Source organism: Siphateles boraxobius, unplaced genomic scaffold, assembly GCF_051911475.1.
Source record: "Siphateles boraxobius isolate OS27281-9 unplaced genomic scaffold, OSU_SipBor_1 7, whole genome shotgun sequence".
NCBI classification, from domain to species: domain Eukaryota; kingdom Metazoa; phylum Chordata; class Actinopteri; order Cypriniformes; family Leuciscidae; genus Siphateles; species Siphateles boraxobius.
Window position 1 is genome coordinate 18,747,715 of NW_027509197.1, and position 26,375 is coordinate 18,774,089.

Genomic DNA, 26,375 nt, shown 5'->3' on the forward strand with positions numbered 1-26,375 from the left:
TTAAATAGAGGAGATTTTTTCTACGATGATCCCACTGTTCTCTTGCCATCCCTCCCACTTTCAATTCTGATTGGTCAAACATAGAACACATTCCCTCTCTCTATTGGCTAACTCTACTGTCTGCGCCGTGACGTCATCCCAGTAGCTGCATGACAGGTCCGTAGGTGGATTTCCAATAGGTTCAACTTAAAACAGACAGTGTGGGTTTACAACGGGAACAATTACAATGAATTTGTGAATATAACCAAGCTTATTTTGGGGAGACATGAGACTCGCTGTATATGCGTTTTACGGCTTTGCTCTTGGGCTTTTGCTCGTGGGTTTGCGGGAATTATTATTTAGTTTCGAGGAGAATCGATGCAGCATGACATACATGTTCGAGTACCCAGAATACCGAGTGAGTATCACTGCAAACATAGTCTTTATCACGGTTGTTTTCTTGATATGTTTGGTTTGCATTTAGCAAAATACACAATTTCTTGTCAATAGGGCAACATTACTGGCTAAGGTTAGTGTGCACAATTCACTGGCAGGCCGTGCATCACTTCCTCATACCTATCATTCTACCTGTTGTTTTGGCAATAACTAACCCAATCAGCTACATCAGTCGTTACACAATGTTTAGTGCAAAACCGTGGTATAAGGGGTTTGGCGATGTGAAAGCGAGGATTACTTGTGATCCTCAGTCAAAACAAGCCGAAGACAATAAGCGTAAAATTTCTTTAAGTGAGATGAATGTATATTTTGTGTAAATAATATTTCTTAATTATTATTGGGGTTTTTTTGTATTTAGATGTGTGCTTATTATGGTGACATGCATCTCAAAATGAAGCTCTAAATGTCATGCATTCAAACCTGTACATTCATTTAAAGTTTCGTTTGTGTTAAAAATCCTGTTCCACAACTCGATTTGTCTGTGGTCTTGCATTATTATCCTCTGCGCGTGAAGTCACACCTGTCATTTTGTGTGCGTGCGTTTGCAGCGCGTGCCGCTTCCGAGGCGTGTCGCGCGCCAGTACCCATCATACGGCCTGTATCTGTATGGAGAGGGCGCATATGCTCAGGAGACCAGAGGATTCAAGCTCACCGGCGCACCTGTGCTCTTCCTGCCTGGGAATGCGGGCAGCTACAAGCAAGGTGAGATGGAACTGTTTTTTCCTCAGTATTTCAATCAGCGCATCATATACATACACATACACACATAGGTGATATACATGTCTTGGCCTTGTTTCCTTTGACTGGGTTTTGACATCTGGGTGACAGAAAACCTGTTTGTTTGTTTGCTCAATCAATCTTGATCCTCCTACTAACTTTGTCCCAACTCCCAATGCAAATTAAACTTTCATATTGTAAATAGCAAATGGAGGAAGTGAGATGTGAGAGCTCATTGCAAAACAAAGATGTTGTTATACTCTCTTGCAGCTCGTTCTCTGGGTTCAGTGGCGTTGAGGAAGGCTGAGAACCTTGAGAGAGGGATCCATATGAATGTGTTCACTATTGACTTCAACGAGGAGCTGGTTGCCCTGTACGGGGGCAGTTTGCGCAGACAGACTCAGTTTCTACATGAAAGCATCAAAGCCATCTTGCGCCTTTATAAGGTCAGAGGTCAAGGGGTCTTTTTTTACTGTATATCTTTTTGTCCCTTTACTTCCACTTTCCTTCCTTAATTTTCTTTCTTTTATTTCCTTCACCATTTCCTTTCTATCATTTTCTGTCTCTTTGTTGAAATTACAGATCACAAATTACAGTATTCTAGCGATTCTAGCAATAACAGTAATAATTGAATGGACCAGTATCAGTTTTGGGTTGACCACACACAAAATATGTATGCTTATAGAACAAATTACTTGTAGTTTGTTTTAGCCATTAAAATATTATTAGAAACTTAAATAAAGCACAAATGTCAAAACATCTCCAGGGCCCCAAAAAACACCTCCGTCCCCAAAGGGTTAAGGCTGGAATATACCACATGGCTTTGGCAGAGATTTTTTGCAATTTCCAGTCTGGAGGAGACCGTTCTTGTTGCCGAAAGTTAGAGTGAGTCTGCATATTTTGGGAAGTTGACACGTCACAGAAAATCACGTACTGTATGATGGGCACAGATTCCTATTTTCATTTTCAGACTATGTGCAAGATTTAAAAAAATGTTTGATATTTTGAGCAGATTTTAGAACACGTTTTAATTTTGCCATGCATCTCCTTGCAACCAGGTGTATGTTTCTGTGTGAATTTGTTGTTGTTGTGAACAACGTGAAAGTCAGGTATTACTTTGATCCTCATTTGTTTAGTGTATGATGCCCAGTTTTTCCCTCTGCAAGTCAGCAAGTGTATGATGCCAGACTTTAAAAGTCATGTAGTGTATTCCAGCCTTTATTGATTTAGTAATTAAACCTCACTGCTATTAGTATATTATCCACATGCAAACCAATGGTCTTTTTACTACATTCTAATGCCGCAGGACCGTCCAGACCCCCCCACAGGTGTGGTTGTGGTGGGTCACTCCATGGGTGGAGTGGTGGCAAGAGCCTTGTTCACCCTGGCACGCTTCAATCCACGGCTGGTCAGCCTCATCATCACCCAGGCCTCCCCCCACCAGGCACCTGTCCTGTCTGTTGACCCTTATATACTGGGTAGGAAAAAAAACATATTGACAGTACATACAGTTGCAATCAAAATTATTTATAAAATTATTATACTTCAAGACATTTTGCTGCTGAGAACAAAATGTTATGAAAACAATTAATGAAAGGCATTATAGAAAGTTTATTTATACACATTTGAGAGTGATTCTTAGAACGTAAAGTTGATGATAAATTGGAGAAGAAGAAAAATCTAATCGTCTCTAAACAGTCATGTAAAAATTACAAGTCACATTTTGTGCAGAATCTTTTATTCTTTATAACCTCCAATAAAGTTCTTAGAAGCTTCTGTCACCTCTCTACTGCAGTTTTGGCCCATTCCTCGTTTGAAAAGCTTCCAGATCACTGATTAACTTTGGTTTTCACCATACCACTGCTTTCTTTAAATTCCACAAAATATTTTCAATGAGATGTAAATCTGAAGAGTGTAAAAACCACCCAAGAACATTCTACGACTGAACCAAGCTTCAGTAGATTTGGATGAATATCTAAAATGTTTTTTCCTCCCTTTATCTTGAAATCCTTTGGCTGTAAATTGAGGGTTTTTCTCAGTTGCTCTGATCAAACATTTCATTTCCCCTTCAACACCCTCAAAGATTTTCTGGTACAACACATTTTAGACTTATGAATAAGGCTGCCAGCTGTGTCTCTAGAAACTTTTTGTGTTTTTGAAATCTTCTTGTAGCCATAGACTTTCTAATGTAATAATAAATTGTTCTCTATAGCTTTTGTGAGAACTATTTTGTCTTTTGCCATATTTGAAACTCAACTTTAGCACATGCATGGGCTAAATGTATGTATGTGTAACAGTACTGGCTTAATTGAGTTTTACACAATTACACAAACAGCAGTGTTAAATAGGGGTTGAATAATTATGACAGCTGTATTGCAAAAAAACCTATATGTCAAAAGCATTACATTGTAAATTAACATTATCACTTTTAATTAGCCACTAAACTGTAATAGAGGCATTTTTAAAACTCTGTATCTTAAGAAAAGCTTACATTTGTAAATTATTACTGTCTTTAGAGGGGTTGAATAATTTTGATTGCAACTGTACATAAATATGTACAGAAGATTTGTTTGAGAGTTTTGAAGGTACACTACTGTTCAAAAGTTTGGGTTGAGGTATTTAAAAAAAAAAGAAAAGAAATTAGTAGTTTTATTCTGCAAGGATGCATTAAATGGATAACAAGGGACAGTAAAGACATATTTAGTTTTAGATTTTTTAAGCACAAAATGCTTCCTGAAGAATCATGTTACACTGAAGACTGGAGTAATGATACTGAAAATTCACCTTTGCTTTACATGAATAAATTACATTTCAAAACATATTAAAATAGAAAACGATTATTCTTAATTCTAATAATATTTGACAATATTACTGTATTTTGATCAAATAAATGTCCCCTTGCTTAACACGAGACTCTTCAAAGAGATTAAAATATCTTATCAACCCCAAATGTTTTAACAATAGTGTATTCAGAAGGTATGGACTTGCATAATTGTACATTTACTTTCTCGAACAAAAATGTTGATGCAAACATGGTTGGTACACTAACATCTGAATTGTGTGTTTGTTGTAGAGTTTTACTCCACAGTCAGGAATTGCTGGGCCACAAATGCTGAAGACCTTCGAAATATAACCGTTCTCTCTGTGGGTGGTGGTTACCTTGACTTCCAAGTGCGCTCTGGCTTGACGGCGCTGTCCTGTCCCATTGATGACCTCAATAAGATGTCAGTTGTGGTAGGTCTACAAGCCATTTTCTTTGAGATCTTTCTTTAAAAATTCTCTTTAAATATTCCTGTTGAAATATTTAACTAAAGTACAACCTGCTTTTTTTATGTCCTTACATGTGTGTTTTGTTAATTGGTTTTAGGTGACTGCAGTTCCTCGAACATGGGTTTCCACGGATCATATTTCCATTGTTTGGTATGTTTTTTGTATGCTAACATTGAGCTTAAAAACTGATGCCTAATTAGTTTGCTTTTAAGCTACTTAGCTTCTTAACAGGCAGTGAATTTCATTCATTGTAATTTCAAATGTTTCATACAAGGTGCAAGGAGCTGGTTCTGGCCACAGTTCGGGCGTTCTTCGACCTTATTGAACCTGAAACAGGGCAGGTGAGCACTGTGTGGAATTACAAATACAAGAATCTATTTAAGATCTTCTGATCTTATATCCTTATAAAAACAAAGGGGAAGTACATTGTATTTAGCATTTAAGATTTGACATCAGATGAATTATTCGGGTTTAGCAAAGATTTTAGCAAGAGGTTCCTGCCAGTCCTGTTCTCTTTAGTGTAAGTCTAATGAGTCCGACTTATGAGACTCTCATCCTTTGTCTTTAATGGCTCCTGGAGCCCCTGTCCTATTCTTTGAATAGTTATGCGGATTGGATTAGGACTGGTGACACTCTAGTCTTGAGTCTGGGGTGGGTTCCTATACCTGGATTCTTCATTTGCATGCTTAAAGGTTGTCAGTCAGGTGCTTTGTCTCAATTTCTTTGTCAAAATGTATCAACATTATTCCTGCACCCCAGGACGCTTTGCGCGAATTATTGGTGTAACCTCCGTTAAGCTTTAAACAGTCAGTGAAAGACTAGCTCTATGGATGCAATAATATATATATATATATATTTTAAACCGTGTACGATGACATTACATTATTCTACTCACCCTTCAACCATTGGACATTAAAAGGACATTTAAAGTGTAAAAGCATCAAGGTACTTTCAACAGACCATGAATAATCCCAAAAGCGTGAATCTTTCCACAGCAAAATCGGACGGTTAAATATCACTGTGGTCATCTGTATGTAACATATGTTGCCTTAATATCTTTTTTAAATTTTTTTTTAATTTGGCTACTTCAGCTATGCGTGATACTATTTCAAAGTGATTTCAGTCATTTTGACTGATAATAAATTGTATTTACCATTGAAAAGAAACTTGGAAAGATACGTGAGGATTTGGGGAGAAAAAAAGAGAGATTCCATGTGCATTCCAGTAAATTATTAATGGCTTATAGTCATTAAAATATAGTCGTTAAAATACCAAGTGTTACGTTATTCTCTTGTTATTCGTAAATAATACATGAAAGAAAACTGATAGCTAAGCTTTATTTGCAGGGCAACCTGCCGATTTGAAATTATTCGTTACAGTCTTTTTGAATGGAAGTTCCCCAAATCGGAAGTGCCACCCATTATTCAAAATGCAGTAAGCTTGTCAGCAATAAGGTGGATGCAAACTACAATATACACTGCCTTAGTTAGTCTTGATGGATGCAGCTACCAACAGCTCTTTCTCAATAAAGAATCCTGCTGAAGATACGACCGAGTCTCCTGGTCTTCACTTCTGAGATTCCTACACTGTCCTAAATTAATAACGTTAATGTTCGTGTTCAAGTTGTTTTTATTGACTCATGCTTCTCTTAGTTTACAGAGAGTCCTGAGAAGCGAATGTCAGTGTTGAACTATCACTTCTTTAGACACCCAGTGCTACAGCCTGGAGAAGCACAGGAAGAACCTGTCACTTTCTCAGGTTTGTGTGAACATATATTTATAGTCTTATCAGTTTTCAACACAGCTGGAAGATAATATCTGATTCTCTGTTTCTTCTTACTTTTTTTATCCGAATCTATTCCTCCGTCCTTCCAGCTCCTCCTGAGGCATGGAAGGAGGTCAACACACTCCGTCTGTTCTACACTGCCCCCAAGGTGACTATGTTTTATCATCTCTGGGAAAAATTATGCCAGCAGCTTCTCTCTGAACATTGCACTGATGTAAACCATCCTCTTGGCAGGAAGCTCAAGTCAAGTACTTCCTGTTTGCTCTCTCCAGTCGAAGGAAGGCCTACAGTCATTTCCATTGCCGCAGTAATAATATGGTGAGGGAGTCCAACAGCGTCACACTCAGAACCCTTTTTTTCCTTTAAATGTATCATTTTGATTTGAATGTCACCAAACATTACAGTGAAATTAAGTTATTTAAGAGCATTCCTTCTTCAAAACCGGTGCCCAGTGAACCGATTCCTTGGAACCGTTAGCATGCTTGCTTAACGATTCCTCTTATCAGTTCCGCTCGTTGCAAATCTGTCATGACGTCAAACACGCGCTACGTTGTTTTGGTTATATTTCACGCGAAAAGACGACAATACGGTCACTTGCAACACTTGTAAAATTTCAATTTCGTCAAAGGGAACTACCTCCATTATGCAGAAACATTTGGCCACACAGCATGCAATTCATTTGAGGCGAGTGTGAGTAATTAAAAATGCTCCAACTACTTTAAAAGCCTACATCTGGGCTTTTATGAACAACCTGGTAAGCACGACCTGGAGAAGAGACAGTGCGTGGGCGCTCATGTCACGCACAAATAGAATATGCAGGAGGTAATACCACTAACTTGAAATACCACGTTAGCCGTGTTCACTCGAGCTGTTATAACGCCTGCAGAGTCTGGCTGCTTTAGAGTAAGCACGAGCTCCAATATCACCCGGACAAAAACAAATCATCCACCCGCCCTAATGTTATCTGATTTAGGTATCCGCACCCGATGGTCAAATTACAAGTATTCTGTGTTGTTACGCGTGATTATAAATGGATGATCGTCTTCAACAACTCGTTGACGGATGCGCGCGTCTCAGGGTAACATTATACACTGATGAATGAGCGCTGCTTTTAAATGAACATTTCTTTAAAACAAAATTGATTTGACAGAATTTCATTTTCTTAATGGCATAAAAAGATTTTAGTCCCATGAAACTTTAACTGGAATGTCACTGTTTCTGTCACTGCGACTTCCCGAACAGGAGAACACACACACACGCGTGCGCACGCACACATCACTTTTGAAGTAAAATTGAAAATTGGATGCAGTGCATCGTAATGCATCGAGATATCGAATTGAACTGAATCTATGACATGATAATCGTAATCGAACCGAACCATGAGACCAGTGTAGGTTCAAACCACTAATACTCTGTGCTGTGTCTTCTGATCAGATATTAAAGCGAGTTAATACAAACAAACACATTTCTACTTATTCCCTCACCCAATGAGAATCGATAATGGAATCGGAATCGTTAAATTCTTATCAATTCCCATCCCTAATTATTGTGCATTTAAATGGAAATTCATGTACAAATTCTAAAATGTTTTTTTGTTTTAATTGTGAAATATTATGAATCAGAATTTAGTTATTGAGTATAAATTAAGAAAATAAACTCTTGTTAATTTTGCAAAGCATTTGGATTCTCACTGCTCACACTTGTAAAAAAAAAAAAGAAGTATTATAATAAGCAAAAAAGTACATATTTTGCAGGAAAATACAGTTTTTCCTTCATGCAGGTTTTATCTGTCATGACTTATGCTCATTGTGAATGTTCTCAAGCATGTTTTGAAGAGCTCTGTTTATCTCTGCATGTTTAACAGGAAATGACCAGCTGGCTGTACGGCTGCACACAGATGAGCGGCTCCATGTGGTGAGTAAAATGAATCACATGAATTCCAATCCTGTGTGCCAAAGTTTGTTAGGCATTGTTGCACCTTTTTATGCGTTCTAAGCCAAAAAGTGAACCATGGTTGAACGATGATACTAGTTCTGTCAGACGAGAGTGCAGGAGAGCTGAACGACAGTGGAAGAAAGGCAGACTACAGGTGTCTCTTGACATCTTAAAAGACACCTGGCAAAAAAAATGCCAAAAAGCTGAGAAAACTAAATACCTCTCTGATGTTATTTTGAAAAATTCTCACAAATCTCAAGCTCTTTTTAGTACAATTAATGCTGTACTAAATGGGCCTACCTCTCAACTGACTTGTTCTTACTCTTAAGATGTCTGCGAGAAGTTTTTAAAATTTTTAGAGATAAGGTAGAAAATATTAGAGCACACATTTTACCTTCTTCTGAGGACTCTTCTATTTGTGTCACCTGCTCTGCTGTCATTAACCAGTTTGAGCCTGTCTTTATCTTTTCTAAAAATATATCATTGATCAAATGAAATCATCCACCTGTCCTACAGATGTTGTAAAAAATATGTAAAACATATATAAAAACCCAATCTTGACACATCCGTTTTCTCCAATTATAGACCTATTTCTAAACTTCCATTTCTTTTGAAAATATTGGAGAAAGCTGTTTGTATACAGTTGCAATCTTTTTTGGATTTGCATGGCATTTTGGAGGTGTTTCAGTCTGGATTTAAAGCACTTCATAGAACAGAAACTACACAAGTTTTTAACAACCTCTTATTGGTCACAGACTCTGGAGAATCTGCTATTTTAATGCTGTTAGACCTTACAGCTACATTTGATACAATTGATCATAATATTCTGATCTCTAGGTTGGACCACTGTGTTGGCATCAAAGGTATTACTCTAGAGTGGTTTAGGTCATATCTGTCTGATAGGAAGTTTTCTGTCTACCTTGGAGACTTTGTGTCCCCATTGGCACCCTTTCCTTGTGGAGTCCCCCAGGGGTCTATTCTTGGCCGATGCTGTTTTCCCTGTACATCATTCCTTTAGGGTCTATCCTAAGAAAGCATGGCATTTTATTTCATTGTTATGCAGACGACACATAACTTTGTAAATCTTAAAAAATTCTCTTTAAAATTATTGTTGAACTGCCTCACAGATATTAAAGCTTGGATGGCCATGAATTTTTTACATGAGTAAAACTGAAATTGTGATATTTGGCCCAAGTAGTACCCATGTCGTCCCCAACACAAAATTGGGTTCCTTACTTCTGTGTGTTAAATCCTCCGTTAAAAATCTGGGAGTAATAATGATTTTAAATCATGATTTTAAACTTGAAAAACAGGTAAATTCTGTGCTTAACTCTTCGGGGTCGCCGATCACGCCGGCGTGGTCAAGTTACATGACCAGTTTAAGACGTCGAAGCATAAAAACAAAGTCACGTTGAGCGCTGCCGTCCACTTCTGTCGAAAGTGCTGGCTTGAAATTCTATTTTACTTTTTGTTTTGTGTTGATAGACCAAGTAAAAACGGAGATATGATCATTTAAACTTTATATAAAAAAATACTGACGCGTTCGTAAAAGAACGCAAGATGGGATGCGACAGGCGTTGCATTTATTCTAATAACTTTGTCGGTTTTTGTCATAAAACAAAACGGAGAAAAATGTGTGAATCTGCTGACTCTGCTCTTCAGGCTGTACATTTTAGGGAATGGAGGAGGAGCCAACTGAGCTAAGACGCAAAATTGAAAGGCAGAGGATTTACGGAGTTGATAAAGAGAGACATATATACGTTATATATAGAGAGAGAGATTATTGCTAGTTTTTGGAAGAGTTTGAGTAGATTTTGAGAGTAGTTTAGGAGTAGTGTAGATAGTTTAGGTAGTTTAGGAGTAGTTTAGGTAGTTTAGGAGTAGATTTAGATAAACTGTTTTGAGGAGAGGCACAGATAAAAAATAAAAAACACCTGATATTTGTTGTAAATAGTTGTATGTATAATTTGATTTTGTGTTCATTTTACCTTTTGTATGGTATATTTGCACTATTGAGGAACCCCTCTTACTCAAGGAATGAAATCCCTGTAATGTAGCTATCTGTGTAATTGTACATGAAGTGTTTTGTAGAGTTTCTAAGCAAAAAAGAAAAGAAAAAACGCCTATTGCCACACCAGCTTTTTGCTGCATTTAGTTTAATTTTATCTCAATTTTACATTTTTTTATGTTGTTTTTGCACTATTTGCGAACCCTCATACTCTGGGAATGCAAGGCCTTAAATATAGCTCTCTGAATAATTGTGTGCACAACATTTTTTTAAAAAGTGGCTGAGCTAATAAGAAAGAAAAAAAGCCTATGGCTACACCCGCTTTTTTTTGTAAATCATATTTTTTTTGTATATAGGTTGATTATATCTGAATTGTACCTGTATATGTTGACATTTACAACTTGTGTTTACATTTTAAACCTTTTAAAATGCTTCATTGAGCATGTTTGTGTTTTTTGTAGTAGAAAAGCTATAATTTTTCTATTCGGATTTTGTGTTTTTTGTGTGATTTTGGGTCCAGTATGTTGATAGAGTACATCAAAGTGAAAAACTAATTGTCTGATCATATAGGTGATGTTGTGCTGAAAAAAATTATACCAAACATTGGTATGGTAAACATTTGTTTATGTTGCAAAATTTAAAAAAAATAAAAGTACTCAAAAACGTCCAAAATAGCCCAAGACTCCGAAGGGTTAAAGTCAGTTTTTATCTAAAGACCTCTTATCTAAAGTCAAACCTTTTTTTGTTATTTAAAGACTTTGAAAGAGTTATACAAGTTTTCATCTCCTCTTGATTGGACTATTGTAATGCCCTCTATGTTGGTGTCAGCCAAGCATCTCTCTCACGCCTACAGTTGGTGCAGAATTCTGCAGCTAGGCTATTAAAAGAGACACGTTAGCGTGATCACATTTCTCCTATACTCGCCTCCCTTGTTGTACGTTTTAGGATTGATTTTAAAGTTTTAGTGTTTGCTTATAAATCCTTAAATGGTCTACCCCGACCTACCTTTCTGACCTTATACAACAACATATCCCATTGAGGTCGCTTTGGTCAGCAGATTGGATGCTCTTGGCTGTCCCTAGAGTAAGGCTGAAACATAGGGGAGATTGGGCCTTTGCAGTGGCGGACCCTAAACTATGGAATAATTTACCATTATCTGTGAGGCTGGCCTCGGCTTTTAAATCTAGTCTTAAAAAATATTTTTTTTCTTTGGCTTTTTCTGCAGTTTGAGAGCTGTGTGTTCTTGTCGTCTTGTTATTGTTTTATGACTTTGGATGTACAGCACTTTGGTCAACTTCTGTTGTTTTAAATATGCTCTAGAAATAAACTTGACTTGACTTTGTAAAGTGTTTCTTTCTCTGTTTTTCCTCATTTTCTAGTGTTCAGGCAATAGATCTGTCATCTGAGACAGAGCTCCTTCCAGCCTATAAGGTCAGTCTAGTTTTACTTACACATGCAAAAATACAACTTATAATACTACATTTAAAATAAATTTCATCTATAAACAGTCTGTTCTTTTATAGGCGGTGACAGTGAAAATCAATGAACTCTTGTCAGTCTCTCATCTCATCATTGATGCCTCTAACCCTAGCGGAGGACAGGTTAACTTACAATCCACATTATCATTTTCATTATGAAAACTTACATAACATGACAGACCACATTAGTATATCTTTCTTTTTAAAACATGCATTGGATGATTCATGTCAAAACAAATTTGCATGATGAACTATTTAAAGATTCATTCTAAATGCTTGATTGTCTGATTGTAGTTTTTATTGGAGTGTGAGCTGCAGAGAGAGCAGAGCCTGACTATCTCAGTGCAGGTGCCTCACACGCTGTCCTTAGGTGAGTCAAAATCACATGCATGTATATTTTGACATTTTACTTTAAGGCATTTAGCAGACACTTTCATCCAGAGCAATGTTTCAGTATTTTTGTTCCTTTTTCTGTTATGACAGCTGCATGAACTCTTTTATTTTTATGCACATTTAAAGTCCCCCTGTTATGCCATTTTTAAAGCTCCTAATTTTGTTTTGGAGGTCTCCTAAATAGGTTTACATGCATCCAAGGTAAAAAAAAATAGAAAAAAACAGCGAGAAACAAGACACCCCCATTATTATATCTGAATCTCATCTCTGGAGGCTTACACAGCACTTGTAAACACAGTGATCTGAACGGTAACAAGAACTACGGTTTTAACATATCAATTTGAGTTTGAGTCCTCATCCTTTTGAAGTGCGTACAAAGTGGATTTTTACATGTCGACAACACAAACCAAATTCTTTCGGGCCTCCACTATAACTGCAGTGTTTAATGGCAGGTCAAAGTAGACGTTGTTCGCTGGCAGCCAATGAAGACCATAGGCTGACATTATGTAAATTTGTTACAGACCTATGTAGGTTTGTGTAGGAATTACTGCAGGAAGGAATTCCTTATTTTGGGAAACAATTACTCATTTATCGTGCACTTTAATCTTTGAAACGTTGCAGACATTTTACATATATAAACAGCTATATTGAACACTACATTAAAGGTGATTTCCAAAAAAGCATGATGGGGCATTTTAACTTTAAAATCGGCAGAAAAAATACAGTGTGAAATACCGTCATTCTTACTTTTTAAAACCAAGTAAGTTGTGTTTAGTGTATGCAAACGCTTTAACCTGAATATGACTCTTTACAGGTCTGACCGTCAGTGACATCAGCATTAACTCGTCTGGGCTGCTCCATACACTACTGCTTCAAGACTTTCATCAGGTGATCGCTCGTAACATTCCCCGTGTTCCTCCTTCCCTGTTAACCTCAGCTTCTCTATAGGTTTAATCCCTCTGACTTTTCAAATATTCAGTTTTATACATAGTAGAAGCGTTTGTAATGGTAGAAATCCCATAATAATCTTTAGCATTATAATGTCTTTTGAGGATAATGTTCCTATTATTAGTAGTAATTTGTAATCCATTAATCCTTAAATTAAAATAAGACATGTTAACTCTCTAGTTTGTGTTTTTTCAGATTTATCAGGCTTTCAGAATAACGGTCATGAGTCACTGCAAAACCACTAAAGGTAACCAGTTATTCAGCTTCATCTGCCAAAAATTCAGCATGGTGTTTTAAAAGACTCCCGTCTGATACTAAACATGTTGTGTTATATAGACAGACTACCCAGTGTGTACAGAGTGATGGTACCTTGGTTTCAAGAAGACTCCTTTGCTACGGCAAGGTAGAATAATCAGCCAGCTTCCCTCCTCTCACCGCAGCTCTCTTTTTGCATCAGAGTAGAGATGATTGTGTTTTCTAAAATTCTTTGTATGTTTTCAATCCAAGTATTCCTTCAGTATCTGAGATCTACAGCATGCTTCACACCAGCCGCCCAGACAACACCTCCAGTGCCCTCCTGCAGCTCCACACTGCCCCCAACTGCCAATACAAGGTATTTCATCCACATCCCTTATTTTCTCACAGGTAAATCTACCAGTAAGACAACTAACATTGTCTATTTTTCTACAGGTGTCTATTCGGACTTCGTTTCCTAAAGTGCTTGGGCAGGTGTGCTTACATTGTGGCATTTCATCTGCCAATTTCAACTTTGAACCCAGAGTCTCGAATTCAAAAGAAATTGTTGTTCTTTAGATTCTACGTTTCTGTGGTCCAGTTCTGCCTGTCTACTCAGCTGTAGTGCTTCTTCTGATGATCAGGGCTCAGCTGAGCTCCATCAAAAAATTGGGGCATCCTGTTGGAATGCAAGAAGCCATGAGTAAATCATTACAAGTCCACAAACTGGAACTGCCTGTCCTCCTGCTGCTGCTGCTGCTCAGGTGAGTCTTGACACAGTGTCTATCTGCTGTATTTGAATTTGGATTCTATTTTTCTGCAAAACATAGGTCAGGTCAGGCAGTGCTCCCATTTTAATCTTTTCGAGGGGTTTTCTGCTTTAGGCAGAGCTGGTTTCAGGATGTCTGGTCCTCTCTGGGTCTTCCTGGGGTGGATACTCTTCCTCTTAACTCTGTGGAAAACATATCCCACGATCCAAAAGGCTCTATGCAGGAATGGCCTCGTCTGGTATCCCCACTACTGTGTGTGCTCGGTGCAGCCATTGCATTCTGGGGTAGCACAGTCCTCAGAGTGTCTGTCTACTTCCTGTCCTTTTTTCTTGCTCCACTGCACAGGTGAAAATCATATTAATTATTCCTTTGTAGTAGGTGCTCTGAATAAATAGATGTTTTGCATGAATTAAGTTTTATGTTTTGATCTAAATCCACAAACAAAAATAAACACATTTGTCATTCTGTGAGTTCAACAATGCATTTATCTAAATGTTAAAATGTTTCATATACTTTTTAAAAGTTTAGGATCAGTAATATTTGAATACTTGAGATTTGAAGAAATTAGTACTTTTATCCTTCATGGATACATTAAATTGATCAAAAGTTTGAGAAAATACATTTATAATGTTACAAAGATTTATGTTTCAAACAAATGTTTTTACAAAGAATCCTGAAAAAAAACAATCACTTTCCACCAATATTTTAAGCAGAACAACATTTATAATATTAAGAAATGTTTCATAATTATCAAATCAGCATATTAGAATCATTTCTGAAGGATCAGGTGACACTGAAGACTGGAGTAATGATGCTGAAAATTCAGCTTTGCTTTTAAAATATAGTAAAATAGCATTATGAAATTTTGTGACGTTGCTATTTTATATTGTAAATTAATATTATTATTTTACTGTATTTTTAATCAAATAAATGCAGCCTTGCTTGCTGGGCAAAAGAGACTCTCAAAAACCTTACTGACACTCTTCAAATGCACATGCAAGAAGGTGTTTTTGTTTTTGTAAACATGGCTGTATCTTGAGGTGTCTATAAATCTGTGATATAAAAGTGTTCGTTAATAATTTTATATGGACATATTTTGCGGTTTCAGCGTTGTTTGTAGGACATAAAATAAACTGCCTTCCTTATATACACCATGCACTATGTATTTTGATCTAAAAGCTTGATGCTGAATAAAAAAAAATAGAAAAAGCATTATGTATGTTATAACAACATCCCCAATGCAATTAATAGCTGAAATTGTTCACTTTCTGCATAGAAACTAGTTGCCAGCTGCTGGTCTTTTCATGTTTCCACAAATCATGTGTGTGAAACTTTGTTTGTTTGCAGACCTTCAGTGTCCCGTGACTGTGGCACGCTTCGTCTTCATACTCAGATTCTCCTGATGGTCTTTCTGAGTGTGCTTGGAGGCGTCACCTGTGGAGCGCTGGCTCTTATGGTCTCCACTCTTCTCCACCTCTACAGAGTGAGTGATCTGTCCTCCCTTCCTTTAGACCTTTTCATACCTACTTCAAATAAAGTAGGTTAGGGTTGGTAAGAGAAATCATTATTCTAATCTTTTTTTACCTCAAGTTGGATGCTTGACTTAAATATTTGAATAACTATTACAGGCATCAGCAGGAATAATTTCTTATCTTTCTTAATCTCTAATCTCTCTTAATTAATAATTTTCTTCATAATGAGTTTAGTCTCCTGTTGTCTGAGATTGTCTGTCTTTGTCCAGGTGCTTAAATTACAGATGACAGAGAGATCCCTGAGCCACATGTTGAACCTGGTATAAATGCCTTATTTTACATAATTTATCTTTCTTTCTTTCTTCTTTTTTTTTACTCTAGTTGGCTCACAGTACCTGTAATTTCTAAATGTTTTGTTCCCGTTAAACCAGGCGCCCCAGAAAGTGTCACAAAACACAGAAAATGGTTTTCATGGCAGTGACTCTCACAGCAAGAGTAAAGAATGTAACGGCAGCCCTTTATTGTCAGAATCAGTGCTACAAGACGTCAGAGATGATCTGGAGCTCCACTTTAGTTTGTCTACAATGCTTACTCTTACCATGATGTTCAGCGCCCCTTCCCTTATCCACTGGAAGAACAATCTCAGGTAACGGAGCAATGTAAGGTGCAAGTTGATTAGTAACTTGTATGAGAAATTCAGAAATTTGCAAGTAAAGTCCTTGAAGAGAGAAAATGCCTTGAAGGTGAAGAGAAAGCACTCTATAGCGAAAGTCCTGTAGGAGTTTTTAATTTAAACATGTGTTTGTGTCTTGTTCAGATATTGGGTTCATTTGGATCCTGACCCCTGTTGGCCTCACATTGTGCCCCTGCTCATCAGCTCTGTACTGCTCATCAACTGCAACACAAATACACTCCTCCGCAGGTTTGTGTGCATTTCTCACAGAATTAGTCATGTCATTTTACATAATTTAAAATAGTAATGTTCATTACTAAGAGCATTAAAAATCATCTCAATATTTATGATGTTGCTTAAAGGGTTAGTTCACCCAAAAATGAAAATTATGTCATTAATGACTCACCCTCATGTCGTTCCAAGCCCGTAAGACCTCCGTTCATCTTCGGAACACAGTTTAAGATATTTTAGATTTAGTCCGAGAGTTTTCTGTCCCTCCATTGAAAATCTATGTACGGTATACTGTCCTTGTCCAGAAAGGCAATAAAGACATCATCAAAGTAGTCCACGTGATCTCAGGGGGTTAGTTAGAATTTTTTGAAGCATCGAAAATACATTTTGTTCCAAAAATAACAAAACGATGACTTTATTCAGCATTGTATTCTCTTCCGGTTCTGTTGTCAATCCGCGTTCACGAGGCCAGTGACGCTGCTGACGTAAGACGCTGCTGACGTGTTATCTGGTGCGTCCGTGTATTCGGGTTCAAATAAATATGTCTGGTTAAAAAAAATGCAAGTCTTCTCCTGTGTCGAAATCCTTAGACATGTTTGCAAAGATTGTTTTGTTTACAGCGTGCGTCTCCCTCGGACTGTAAACAAAGCTCGGGCGCACCAGATAACACGTCAGCTCGTCTTACGTCAGCGGACTCATGAACGCGGATTGACAACAGAACCAGAAGAGAATACAATGCTGAATAAAGTCATTGTTTTTGTTATTTTTGGAATGTGCAATGTGCAACAAGTGTCTCAAACCAGCCACCGAGTGAACGCACAGAGTTACATTATAACATAACTTTCAACACACTCACACTTACTTTTAGTATGATAGTAAAACATTACTACATTACCCCACAATTTTAATTTGTCAGATAAGTGTCCTGTATGAGTAGCAATTCAGCTGCCTCAAGTTCAGGGAAGGAGGCACACATTAAACATAACTTTAATCATAAAATAAACACAAGCAACAAAGCGAAAGGGGCATGAACGGCCGACTGCGGCATACAAGCATAATAAAAACAGCAACGTAAAATGTTACTGGCTCTCTTCCCCAGCCTGTGTCATACCACAGTAAGATTAATAAATCTTTAATACTTTAGTTCACTCATGAACATTATTTCTGAGTCCCATCAGATTGCTTTCCATCGGTTGTGGAGGTGAAGACGACAACTTTCATGATTCCACACTCATTCGCAGCTTCATGACCTTTGTTATTGTTTTGAATAAGCAACCTCTAGCAGTGAAACTTACTTACTGTGCCTTTAAGTATAATTCAAAATCATCACAAATATGTAGTGAATACATATACTGTTCTGTGCAAAAGTCTTAGACACGTTAGTATTTTCACAAAAAAAATGTTTTTAAGCCAGTTATTTATGTTTTGCTTTAGTGTGTCAGTAGAAAATATCAGTTTAAATTTCCAAACATTACTTGTATTATTAATTGTAATAATCCAGTAAGATTTTTGTATGCACAAGGAGTCTGACAACAGGCAGAGGTCAGTTTCTTCAAGCATCTTGGAGACGTTGCTGCAATTCGTCTGTTTTTTCTGTTTCATCATGTAATCACAGACAGACTCGATGATGCTGAGATCATATCTCTTTGTGGACTAGACCAGCTGTTGTCAGACTCCTTGTGCATACAAAAATCTCACTTGATTATTTCAATAAATGGCAAAAGGAATGTTTGGAAATGTAAACTGATATTTCTTACTGACAAACTACAGTAAAAGATATAAATAACTGACTTAACTTTTTTTTTTTTGGTAAAATACTAACGTGCCTAAGACTTTGTATATACTGGATATATAATATTGTCTGTATACAGCACTGTGCCAAACACAGACATACGCGCACACTATGTTTGAAAGAAGTCTATGTACAGTAAAACAGGATTTACACCATAAAACAGGATTGTAAAATAGTATTGACTGTTCTTGTGATGGCAAAGCTCAAGTGTCACATGATCTTTCAGAAATCATTCTAATATGCTGATTTGGTTCTTAAGAAATATTTTGTTATTATCAATGTTGAAAACATTTTCGCTGCTTAATATTTTTGTAGAAGAAGCAATGAATCATTTGTCAGAATATTTTCATGAAATGTCCATTTATTTGAAATCAAATTCCTTTACTGTATCTTTTGATCAATTTAATGTATCCTCTCTGAATAAAAGTATTAATTTATTTCTTACAAAAAAAGTTAAAACTGTCTGTATTTACACTTGTATTACAGCAAACTGATGCTTAATCTGATGCTCCATCTACTGCTGCCACTGTGCGTGGGAATGCTGGCTTTTTGTCCGCTGCACATTTACAGAGTTACTTACTTCCTGTCTGCAGCACTTACCCTCTTGGTCTGTTCTTGTTTCTTTTGACCTCCCAACAAACTTTAAATGTGAGTATGCAGTGAGATTAGAACGAGACTTGAGTTTTGTATAAATTTAGACCAGATCGGACCAAAACAGCCTTATAACCCTGTGTGTATTCAGTGGGATCACATGGACTTGTGACATCAGTGGACCAGCACATCTAGAGTTATGTGATTTGTCATAATTTGTAGTTTCTTGACGGGGTATTATATTTGTTAATGATGGTATGTCTATATTCATGAGCAATACCTCTTGTCCATAAGGCTAGTTTTCCAGACACATTTTAAGCCTAGGCCTGAACCAGTTGCAGATTTAAATGACAAGTTCGGTATTTTACACCTAAAGCCCTGTTTTAAGATCGTTTCTGATGAAATAGAACGGTTAAGATTGAATCTTAACCGTTCTATTTCATCAGAAACGATCTTAAAACAGGGCTTTAGGTGTAAAATACCGAACTTGTCCTTTAAGCATAGGCGACAGGCGGGCATCTTGCCGGGGGGCAGCTGGGGTGCCCTTGCAAAACAAAAAACGGATGATTCAATCACATGAATTAACAAGAATTTTATAGCCACTAGATGGCTGCAGATAATTACTCAATGGGTTTTCATTTAGATTTATGTTTAGACATTATAAAATCATTATAACTATCATTTTGCAATTGTGACAATATTACAGTCAAACCTGAGCATGCTATTTAATCAGTGTCTGGGAAGCTAGCATGTACTGGTGTGAGTATTGGGGGTGGTGAGAGTGTATAGTTCTGATTTAGTGTTAATTCTTAAAGTCAACATGAAATCATAATTGATTGGGCTACACACTATATCAGTAAAAAAAATATCTGAAAACGGATATGGTAAAGTTTTTTTATTTTTTTATTAAGCATCTGACGACATTGGATATTTAATTTTCCTTCTCATTTCCCCTATTTTTAAATTTAGATTACCTTTGCTGTCATCTAAAACTCACTTAAAATTCGTCTTTAAAAACACAAATATTTTAATAATGCTGTTAAAAGTAATCTTTATGAAATTTAAAACATACATTATAATTTTGTGATGCTTAAAATCACATGTAGCATTTAAAATTATTGGTTTCCGTTTTTAGTGATTTATAATTTATTTATACAAAATGGTATGGTAATTTAATATTAGCCAAGTAAAGGTTGCCGGCCATAATGTAATAATCGATTATCTGTATCACTCAGAGTTTAAAAAAAAGGTGCCCTAAGAACCCGTGTTACTTCCTGTTCTTGTACATAAATTATCAGTGCACGTCATTCCAAAGGAAAAAAAATCTTTAGATAAATCTTGAGAAATAGATCAGTAAGAACACCTATATTCGCTCCAGAATGTTAATTATTTTATTTTACTTGACTTATTTTACTTCAAATTCAGCTAATTGTAGTTCACAGTGAATGTGTTGTAAAACCTTTAGAAATGTTTTGTTCACTTACACTAATGTTATCACTTTCAAATGAGGCTTTTCTTTTTTCAGTTGACTGTGAGAACCATTTGCTTCAATTCTGATTCACAGTAATCAAACATTTTTAGTCATAGTCATTATTCATAGTCTAAAAATCATAGTCATTTTAGCAAGGGCAAATGCTATTACAATTCATTCCAGCCCCTGTTAACCAATCAATTTTTACACATTTTTCAGTCAATCATGCTGTTAATGGAAATCTTCACTTTATTCTTTAATCAATTTCCTGTTTCATATCATACATCTGTAATGTGACATTTTTATAATGAAGTAAAATGGGTTTGATTGCGAATGCTTTTTCATGTTGACTTTAAGGGTGTAAAAGCAGCTTTAGGTGTTTGTTCTGCTTTTCTGCAATTCATATGTCTGTTTGTGAGAACGATCTGATCTCTGCCTGTTCTATCTTCGATCTGTCATTTCTGCCTTAAACCATTTAGCTTTGAATGCATATGTAATGCCTGTAAATTCTGAAATATCTCAGATCTGTTCGTATTAACACGCCTTTTTTTTTTATTACTTTATGTTTTTATTTTGCATTTTGCATTAGCTGAAGCTGTAAGGCATGGAACATAACATAGGTGCAATCACTGACCTGGACAGACGAGCAATATGATGATTTTATATTAGCATCAATATGCACAATTTGTGGTGTTTAATAGACATCATAGTTACATTTATGGTTATAGAGCAGTCTCATAACCTGAGACGAATTATTAGAAACACTGCCACAGTCACAGTAGCCATGAGATTGTTGCTGTCTGAATAGCTTTTTTTTACTGTAATGTTTGAAGAATGCTGTTGATGGTTTGTGTTCCTCACACACTGCTCAGCAGCGTCCATCTTCTCTTTCATCATTTGATCTGCTCATGATTCAGGATTGCTTACCTGAGAGCTGAAAAGATAGCCTACTTTGTCATCCTGAATCAAATGAGAGAAACAGTGCCTTTCTTGTAATATGCCCCTGCTTCTCTGATACCGATTTGCAATTTAACCTTCTCGTCATTGAAGACGGATGTTGAGGATATTTGTCAGTCCATCCAAGTAGTCTGATATTTAAGTCAGATTTCCTTCTCTCACAGGATGTACTTGACCAAAAAAATAGTCCTATGGCACGGAATTGTGTCCTCTGCACTGTGAATGTACGAGTGTGTGTGTATTTGAGATGTTTTGCAGTGAGCTTTGATGTGTGTTGTCTTTTTTTATGGTATGTTGCAATCTTGCTCTGCCTCATGCTAAATTTAAGCTGTTTTGTTGTGAAAGTCTGAAAGGATGCCTTTTTTCTATCAGTATGATTGTGACTGATCGTTTTCATCGATGTTCACTGTGATGTGCCACGATATTTTGAGGCCAGGATCTGATTTTATGTCTCGAAGCAAGGACTGCTTATTAAGGGCCAGATCTGTCCTGGTCATGTAATGAGTACACTCAACGTCTGCAATGAACCCAAACAGATCCAACAGAAACTCTTTAACTCTACAGCAATGACAGCAATGTTTGTATTGATGCTAGTGAGGCTTCTGCTGAGTGAAATTTAATGAAGAACTTGCATAAACTTATTTTGTTTAATAGAGTGTTGTGTGATATGTTACTGTATGTGATAATATTAACAGTTCAGTGTTAATTGTAAAGACAGGAATTCCCTACAGGAAATTTTCAAAGTTTGGGTTCAATAAGATATCTTAATTAACAAATAAATAAATATATATTAAAAAAATTAAAATATATAATTTTATCACTTTTGATCAACTGAATGCACCCTTGCTGTATGAAATGTATTTCAAATTCTTTTCTTTTTAACTTTATATTCATTAATGAATCCTGAAAGAAATCATGGTTTCCACAAAATATAAATTGGCACAACCTTTTTTAAAAATGGTAATAAGATCTGTTTCTTGAGCACTAAATCAACATATTAAAATAATTTCTGAAGGATCATGTGACATTGAAGACTAGAATGATGGCTACTGAAAATTCAAGTAAATGAATTACATTTTAAAATGTAAAATAAAATCTCACACTATTACTTTTTTTTTACTGTATTTCTGATCACATAAATGCAGCTTTGGTGACCAAAAATATCTTGCAGACTGCTAAACATTGAATGAAATAGATTAAATCTGCATTTTTAAATTCAAATGTCTAAAATTAATGTTAAAATTGATGGAAAATTAAAAGTTTAATTATAAAGCAAAAAAAAAAAAAGTTCAGTATTACATTACATTTTTATTTTGATATCAGCCGAACAATAATCAACCTTTAAAAACAAATGTGATTGGAGGGAACAAAAGCCTACAAGCCTGCACATCCCACAGTCATGTTCTGTGTGAGAAACACAAATTCAGTTTGTCCGTTGGTTTTGAGTGGGGTCTCAGATGGGCTTCAAGTTTAGCTGTGACTGTTTTGACTTTTATTATTTTTTCTAAAATGCAGCTCACTGCCTCATGAACCTAAATGCTGTTTTGCTTTAATATAATTGCAGTGATTGACTCATTACAGTGATTTACATTTTTAATATTTAAATTTTTAATATTTTAAAATGAAAGCATGAATCAGCAGCTGTAAATTGCTCACTAAAACATTATTACAAAATGTTTACTAAGAGATGTAGAAGGTAATACAAGTGTGATTTATAGTGCTGTTTTGCTTGGTTTGTGGTGCTTTTGTAATGAAGATATTTCAGTCATGTGCGGTAACTAAACTGTAAGAGAATGTAAATAAACATTTGTCAAAGCCTCTTTTATACTGATCTGTGATGAAGCACTCTCTGTTAGCACATGTATGCTAACATATTAGCACTTCTACTGGCAGGCGGGCTGATTTAACATCATTGGCTTTCCACCTGTTTGGCCAAACAGCAAGCACTGTGATTGGCTGTGATCATTGTTTTCTTAATATGGTGATTATTATTATTATTCACGCTCATTTCTGGAGCATCTTTTATTGTAATTTAATATACAGACATGCTAAAAAGTGTCAAATGTTGTGGACCTATTTTGTAATAAGATTGTTACAGACTGTGCAGGATAACAAGGTATTTGCCTATTAAATTATTTGTGTATGGTGAAATAACAAACTGAACATTCTCAGGTTGTAAATAATGTGTTGTGCATTCAGTGGCCTGTAGTGTTTATATATCTTAATATTATTTTACCCCAAAATACGTGCAATTTGAGCACTACTGCAGTTCCAATAAAATTGTTTAAGGAGAGTTGGTTCTCAAGTTTATTGTGTGTGTGTGTGTGTGTGTGTGTGTGTGTGTGTGTGTGTGTGTGTGTGTGTGTGTGTGTGTGTGTGTGTGTGTGTGTGTGTGACCAGTAAGGTTATTTTTTTTATTTTCTTTCTTTAGATCTAAGAAAAAAGTCACATATGAGTCATATAGACCAATTCATTTATTGTGTATCAAATTAGCTCAAAGGGGAAATATGAATAATTAATAAACTTGTTAAATAACTTGATATAATAATAATAATTATATATATATTAATTATAATATTAATTTGGATTCAGTTAATCAAATTAACTTGATGTAACTGAATAAATTTGACAACAAATAATCTGTTCATCCAGTGAAAACTCAGTATTGATTGTCTATCAACTCTCAGAAAGGATATTTTTCGTGGCCACCGAAAAATAACTTTCTTAGCATGTAGCTTCACATCATTAAAGGGACATTGATTTAAAAGCAGGGACCAGAATCAAAACTCAATGTGCACAAAAGTTTTATTTAACTAAATCATAAACGCATAATCTAAAACACATACACACAAAAATATAAAGTGAAAGTAAATTAAACTAGAAACGGAATGAAGCTATGGAACAGAGTCATTTAACCATCTGAACAGAACCATCAGTTTCTTATTTCAAAGTACCTTGTTAACAAGTGGTCTAGCCTAGCGTATACTGTACAATACTAGCAATGCCTTAGCTGTTGAAGGAGTGTCCTGCTGCAGCCTCAGGAGAAATTCTTCGCTTCAGTAAGTGTTAGTTTGACCCTGTTATAGTTGAGGAAGTTGCAATGGTTTTAACTTGGGTCCCATGGTGTTCTCCGCAAACAGCAACCTGATGATGCACAGAAGAGTGAAGAATAACTGGGACAGTGACCTTTAACTTCTGTGGAGGTCACTCCTACAGGGGGTCTGTGAGCCAATTGTAATTTAAACTTTCGGAGGGAAGGTTTACAACCCTTTGTCTTTGAGCATGGTGTTTTGCATAGAGTGAGCTGGCAGTTTGTATCCCTTCATACTCTGAATTAATATAACAAGAATTCAATGCCTGCTATGAAGATGTACAGCAATGTTGTACACCAATGCTTTAAATGAGGATTATTTTGAAAGGAAGCATGGTGAGGGTACATTAACTAGTGGTTCTATCATAAAGCATGCATAAAACAGTATAGGCCTAAATAATAATAAAAAAAAGACTATATAAGACCACAATAATCACACACAATATCCTGGAGATATGCATATTCATTCATGGAAGGTTGTTCTATGAATGAATTGCGACAAGTCCTTTTTTATGGGCATTAATATGAGAGTTAACTTTTTCCACATTCCTTTTGGTTGTAATTGGCTTTTCTGCTATGGAAACCAGAGGCCTAGTTCTGCCTGGGTGTTAGCTGCAGTTCGGGGGTAGTTCACAGAACTCCAACACATAGTTTGGTGGAATAGGGGGTTTGCATGATTATTCTTTTAGTTTAGTGTATTTAATTGAATTGTATAGCATTTAAAAACAACTCGAGTTGGCCAAAGTGATTTGGAGCTAGGCCATGCAAGGCCTTAAAAACAAACATTAAAAACTTAAACTGCACCCTGAAATTAATTGGGAGCCAATGCCATGAGCCTAGCACTGGGGAAACTCTGACCTGCTTCTTGGTCCCAATCAAAAGCTGGGCGGAACCAGCGGCGAGAGCTTTGTGCTGGACGGAACCAGCGGTGAAGGCCATGGAGGGGGACATGATCATCGCGGACACCAACATCGGTCTGCCGTCCAGTCACCCTTCAGCCAGGTTCCTGTGCACGTGGTTCCATCCAGCACAAGGCCTTCACCGCGGGTTCCGTCCAGCACAAAGCCCTCATCGCTGGTTCCGTCCACCACAAGGCCATCACTGCGGGTTCCGTCCAGCACCAAGCCCTCATCGCTGGTTCCGTCCAGCACAAGGCCTTCACCGCTGGCTCCGTCCAGCACAAAGCCCTCGCCGCTTATTCCGCGCAGCACAAGGGCATCACCGCAGGTTCCGTCTAGCACAGAGCCTTCACCGCGGGTTCCGTCCAGCCCAGAGCACTCAGCGCTGGTCCCATCCAGCCCAGAGCCCTCACCGCTGGTCCCGTCCAGCCCAGAGACTTCTTCACCGCTGGTCCCGTCCAGCCCAGAGACTTCTTCACCGCTGGTCCCGACCAGCCCAGAGACTTCTTCACCGCTGGTCCCGTCCAGCCCAGAGATTTCTTCACCACTGGTCCCGACCAGCCCAGAGTTAGAGACTGTTCATGTCCTGTCTGCTCAGCCTGAGACTGTCCCAGAGCTTTTTTTGACACCGTCACGCTCCCCAATAATTTTTGGGTTGGGGGCAGTAGGCCCTCGCCATGGGCGCCCAAGGGCCCACAGTCACCCGAGGGATCTTCTCCGCCATGGCAACCCAGGTTCCTTGCTCTGCCACCGCCACCCAAGCGGCTCGCCCTGACGGCGCCACCCAAGCGTCTTGCTCTGCCCGCGCCACCCAAGTTGCTCGCCCTGACAGCGCCACCCAAGCGTCTTGCTCTGCCCGCGTCACCCAAGCTGCTCGCCCTGATGGCGCAACCCAGACGCATTGCCTTGCCAGGGCCGCCCAAGCACGACACATTTGCGGAGCTGGTGTCTGTTCCTGTGCCTGAGCCGGTGTCTGTTCCTGTGCCTGAGCCGGTGTCTGTTTCTGAGCCTGAGCCGGTGTCTGTTCCTGAGCCTGAGCCTGAGCCGGTGTCTGTTCCTGTGCCTGAGCCGGTGTCTGTTCCTGAGCCTGAGCCAGTGTCTGTTCCTGTGCCTGAGCCGGTGTCTGTTCCTGAGCCTGAGCCGGTGTCTGTTCCTGAGCCTGAGCCTGAGCCGGTGTCTGTTCCTGAGCCTGAGGTGGTGTCTGTGCCTGAGCCAGGGTCTGTTT

The 26,375-nt window shown here is 37.5% G+C and overlaps 1 protein-coding gene across 2 annotated transcripts; it reads left to right on the forward strand.

Moving 5' to 3' along the window:
* The first annotated feature begins 135 nt into the window (after positions 1-135).
* On the forward strand, positions 136-21,811 carry pgap1 (post-GPI attachment to proteins inositol deacylase 1). 2 transcript variants are annotated; one of them, XM_077215571.1, is made up of 27 exons: positions 136-397; positions 984-1,137; positions 1,423-1,598; positions 2,459-2,630; positions 4,226-4,386; positions 4,520-4,572; positions 4,697-4,763; positions 6,075-6,180; positions 6,297-6,355; positions 6,442-6,525; positions 8,072-8,121; positions 11,530-11,581; positions 11,674-11,751; positions 11,923-11,998; positions 12,836-12,909; positions 13,165-13,216; positions 13,306-13,372; positions 13,477-13,582; positions 13,660-13,698; positions 13,783-13,967; positions 14,088-14,318; positions 15,321-15,456; positions 15,715-15,765; positions 15,877-16,091; positions 16,263-16,367; positions 18,628-18,789; positions 18,884-21,811. In XM_077215571.1, exons 1-26 carry the CDS (start codon positions 266-268, stop codon positions 18,767-18,769), a joined length of 2,823 nt encoding a protein of 940 aa, XP_077071686.1. In that variant the 5' UTR covers positions 136-265; the 3' UTR covers positions 18,770-18,789; positions 18,884-21,811. The 2 variants fall into 2 exon arrangements, with proteins under 2 accessions (XP_077071686.1, XP_077071685.1); XM_077215570.1 differs by having other exon boundaries at positions 18,628-21,811.
* The last annotated feature ends 4,564 nt before the right edge of the window (positions 21,812-26,375 follow it).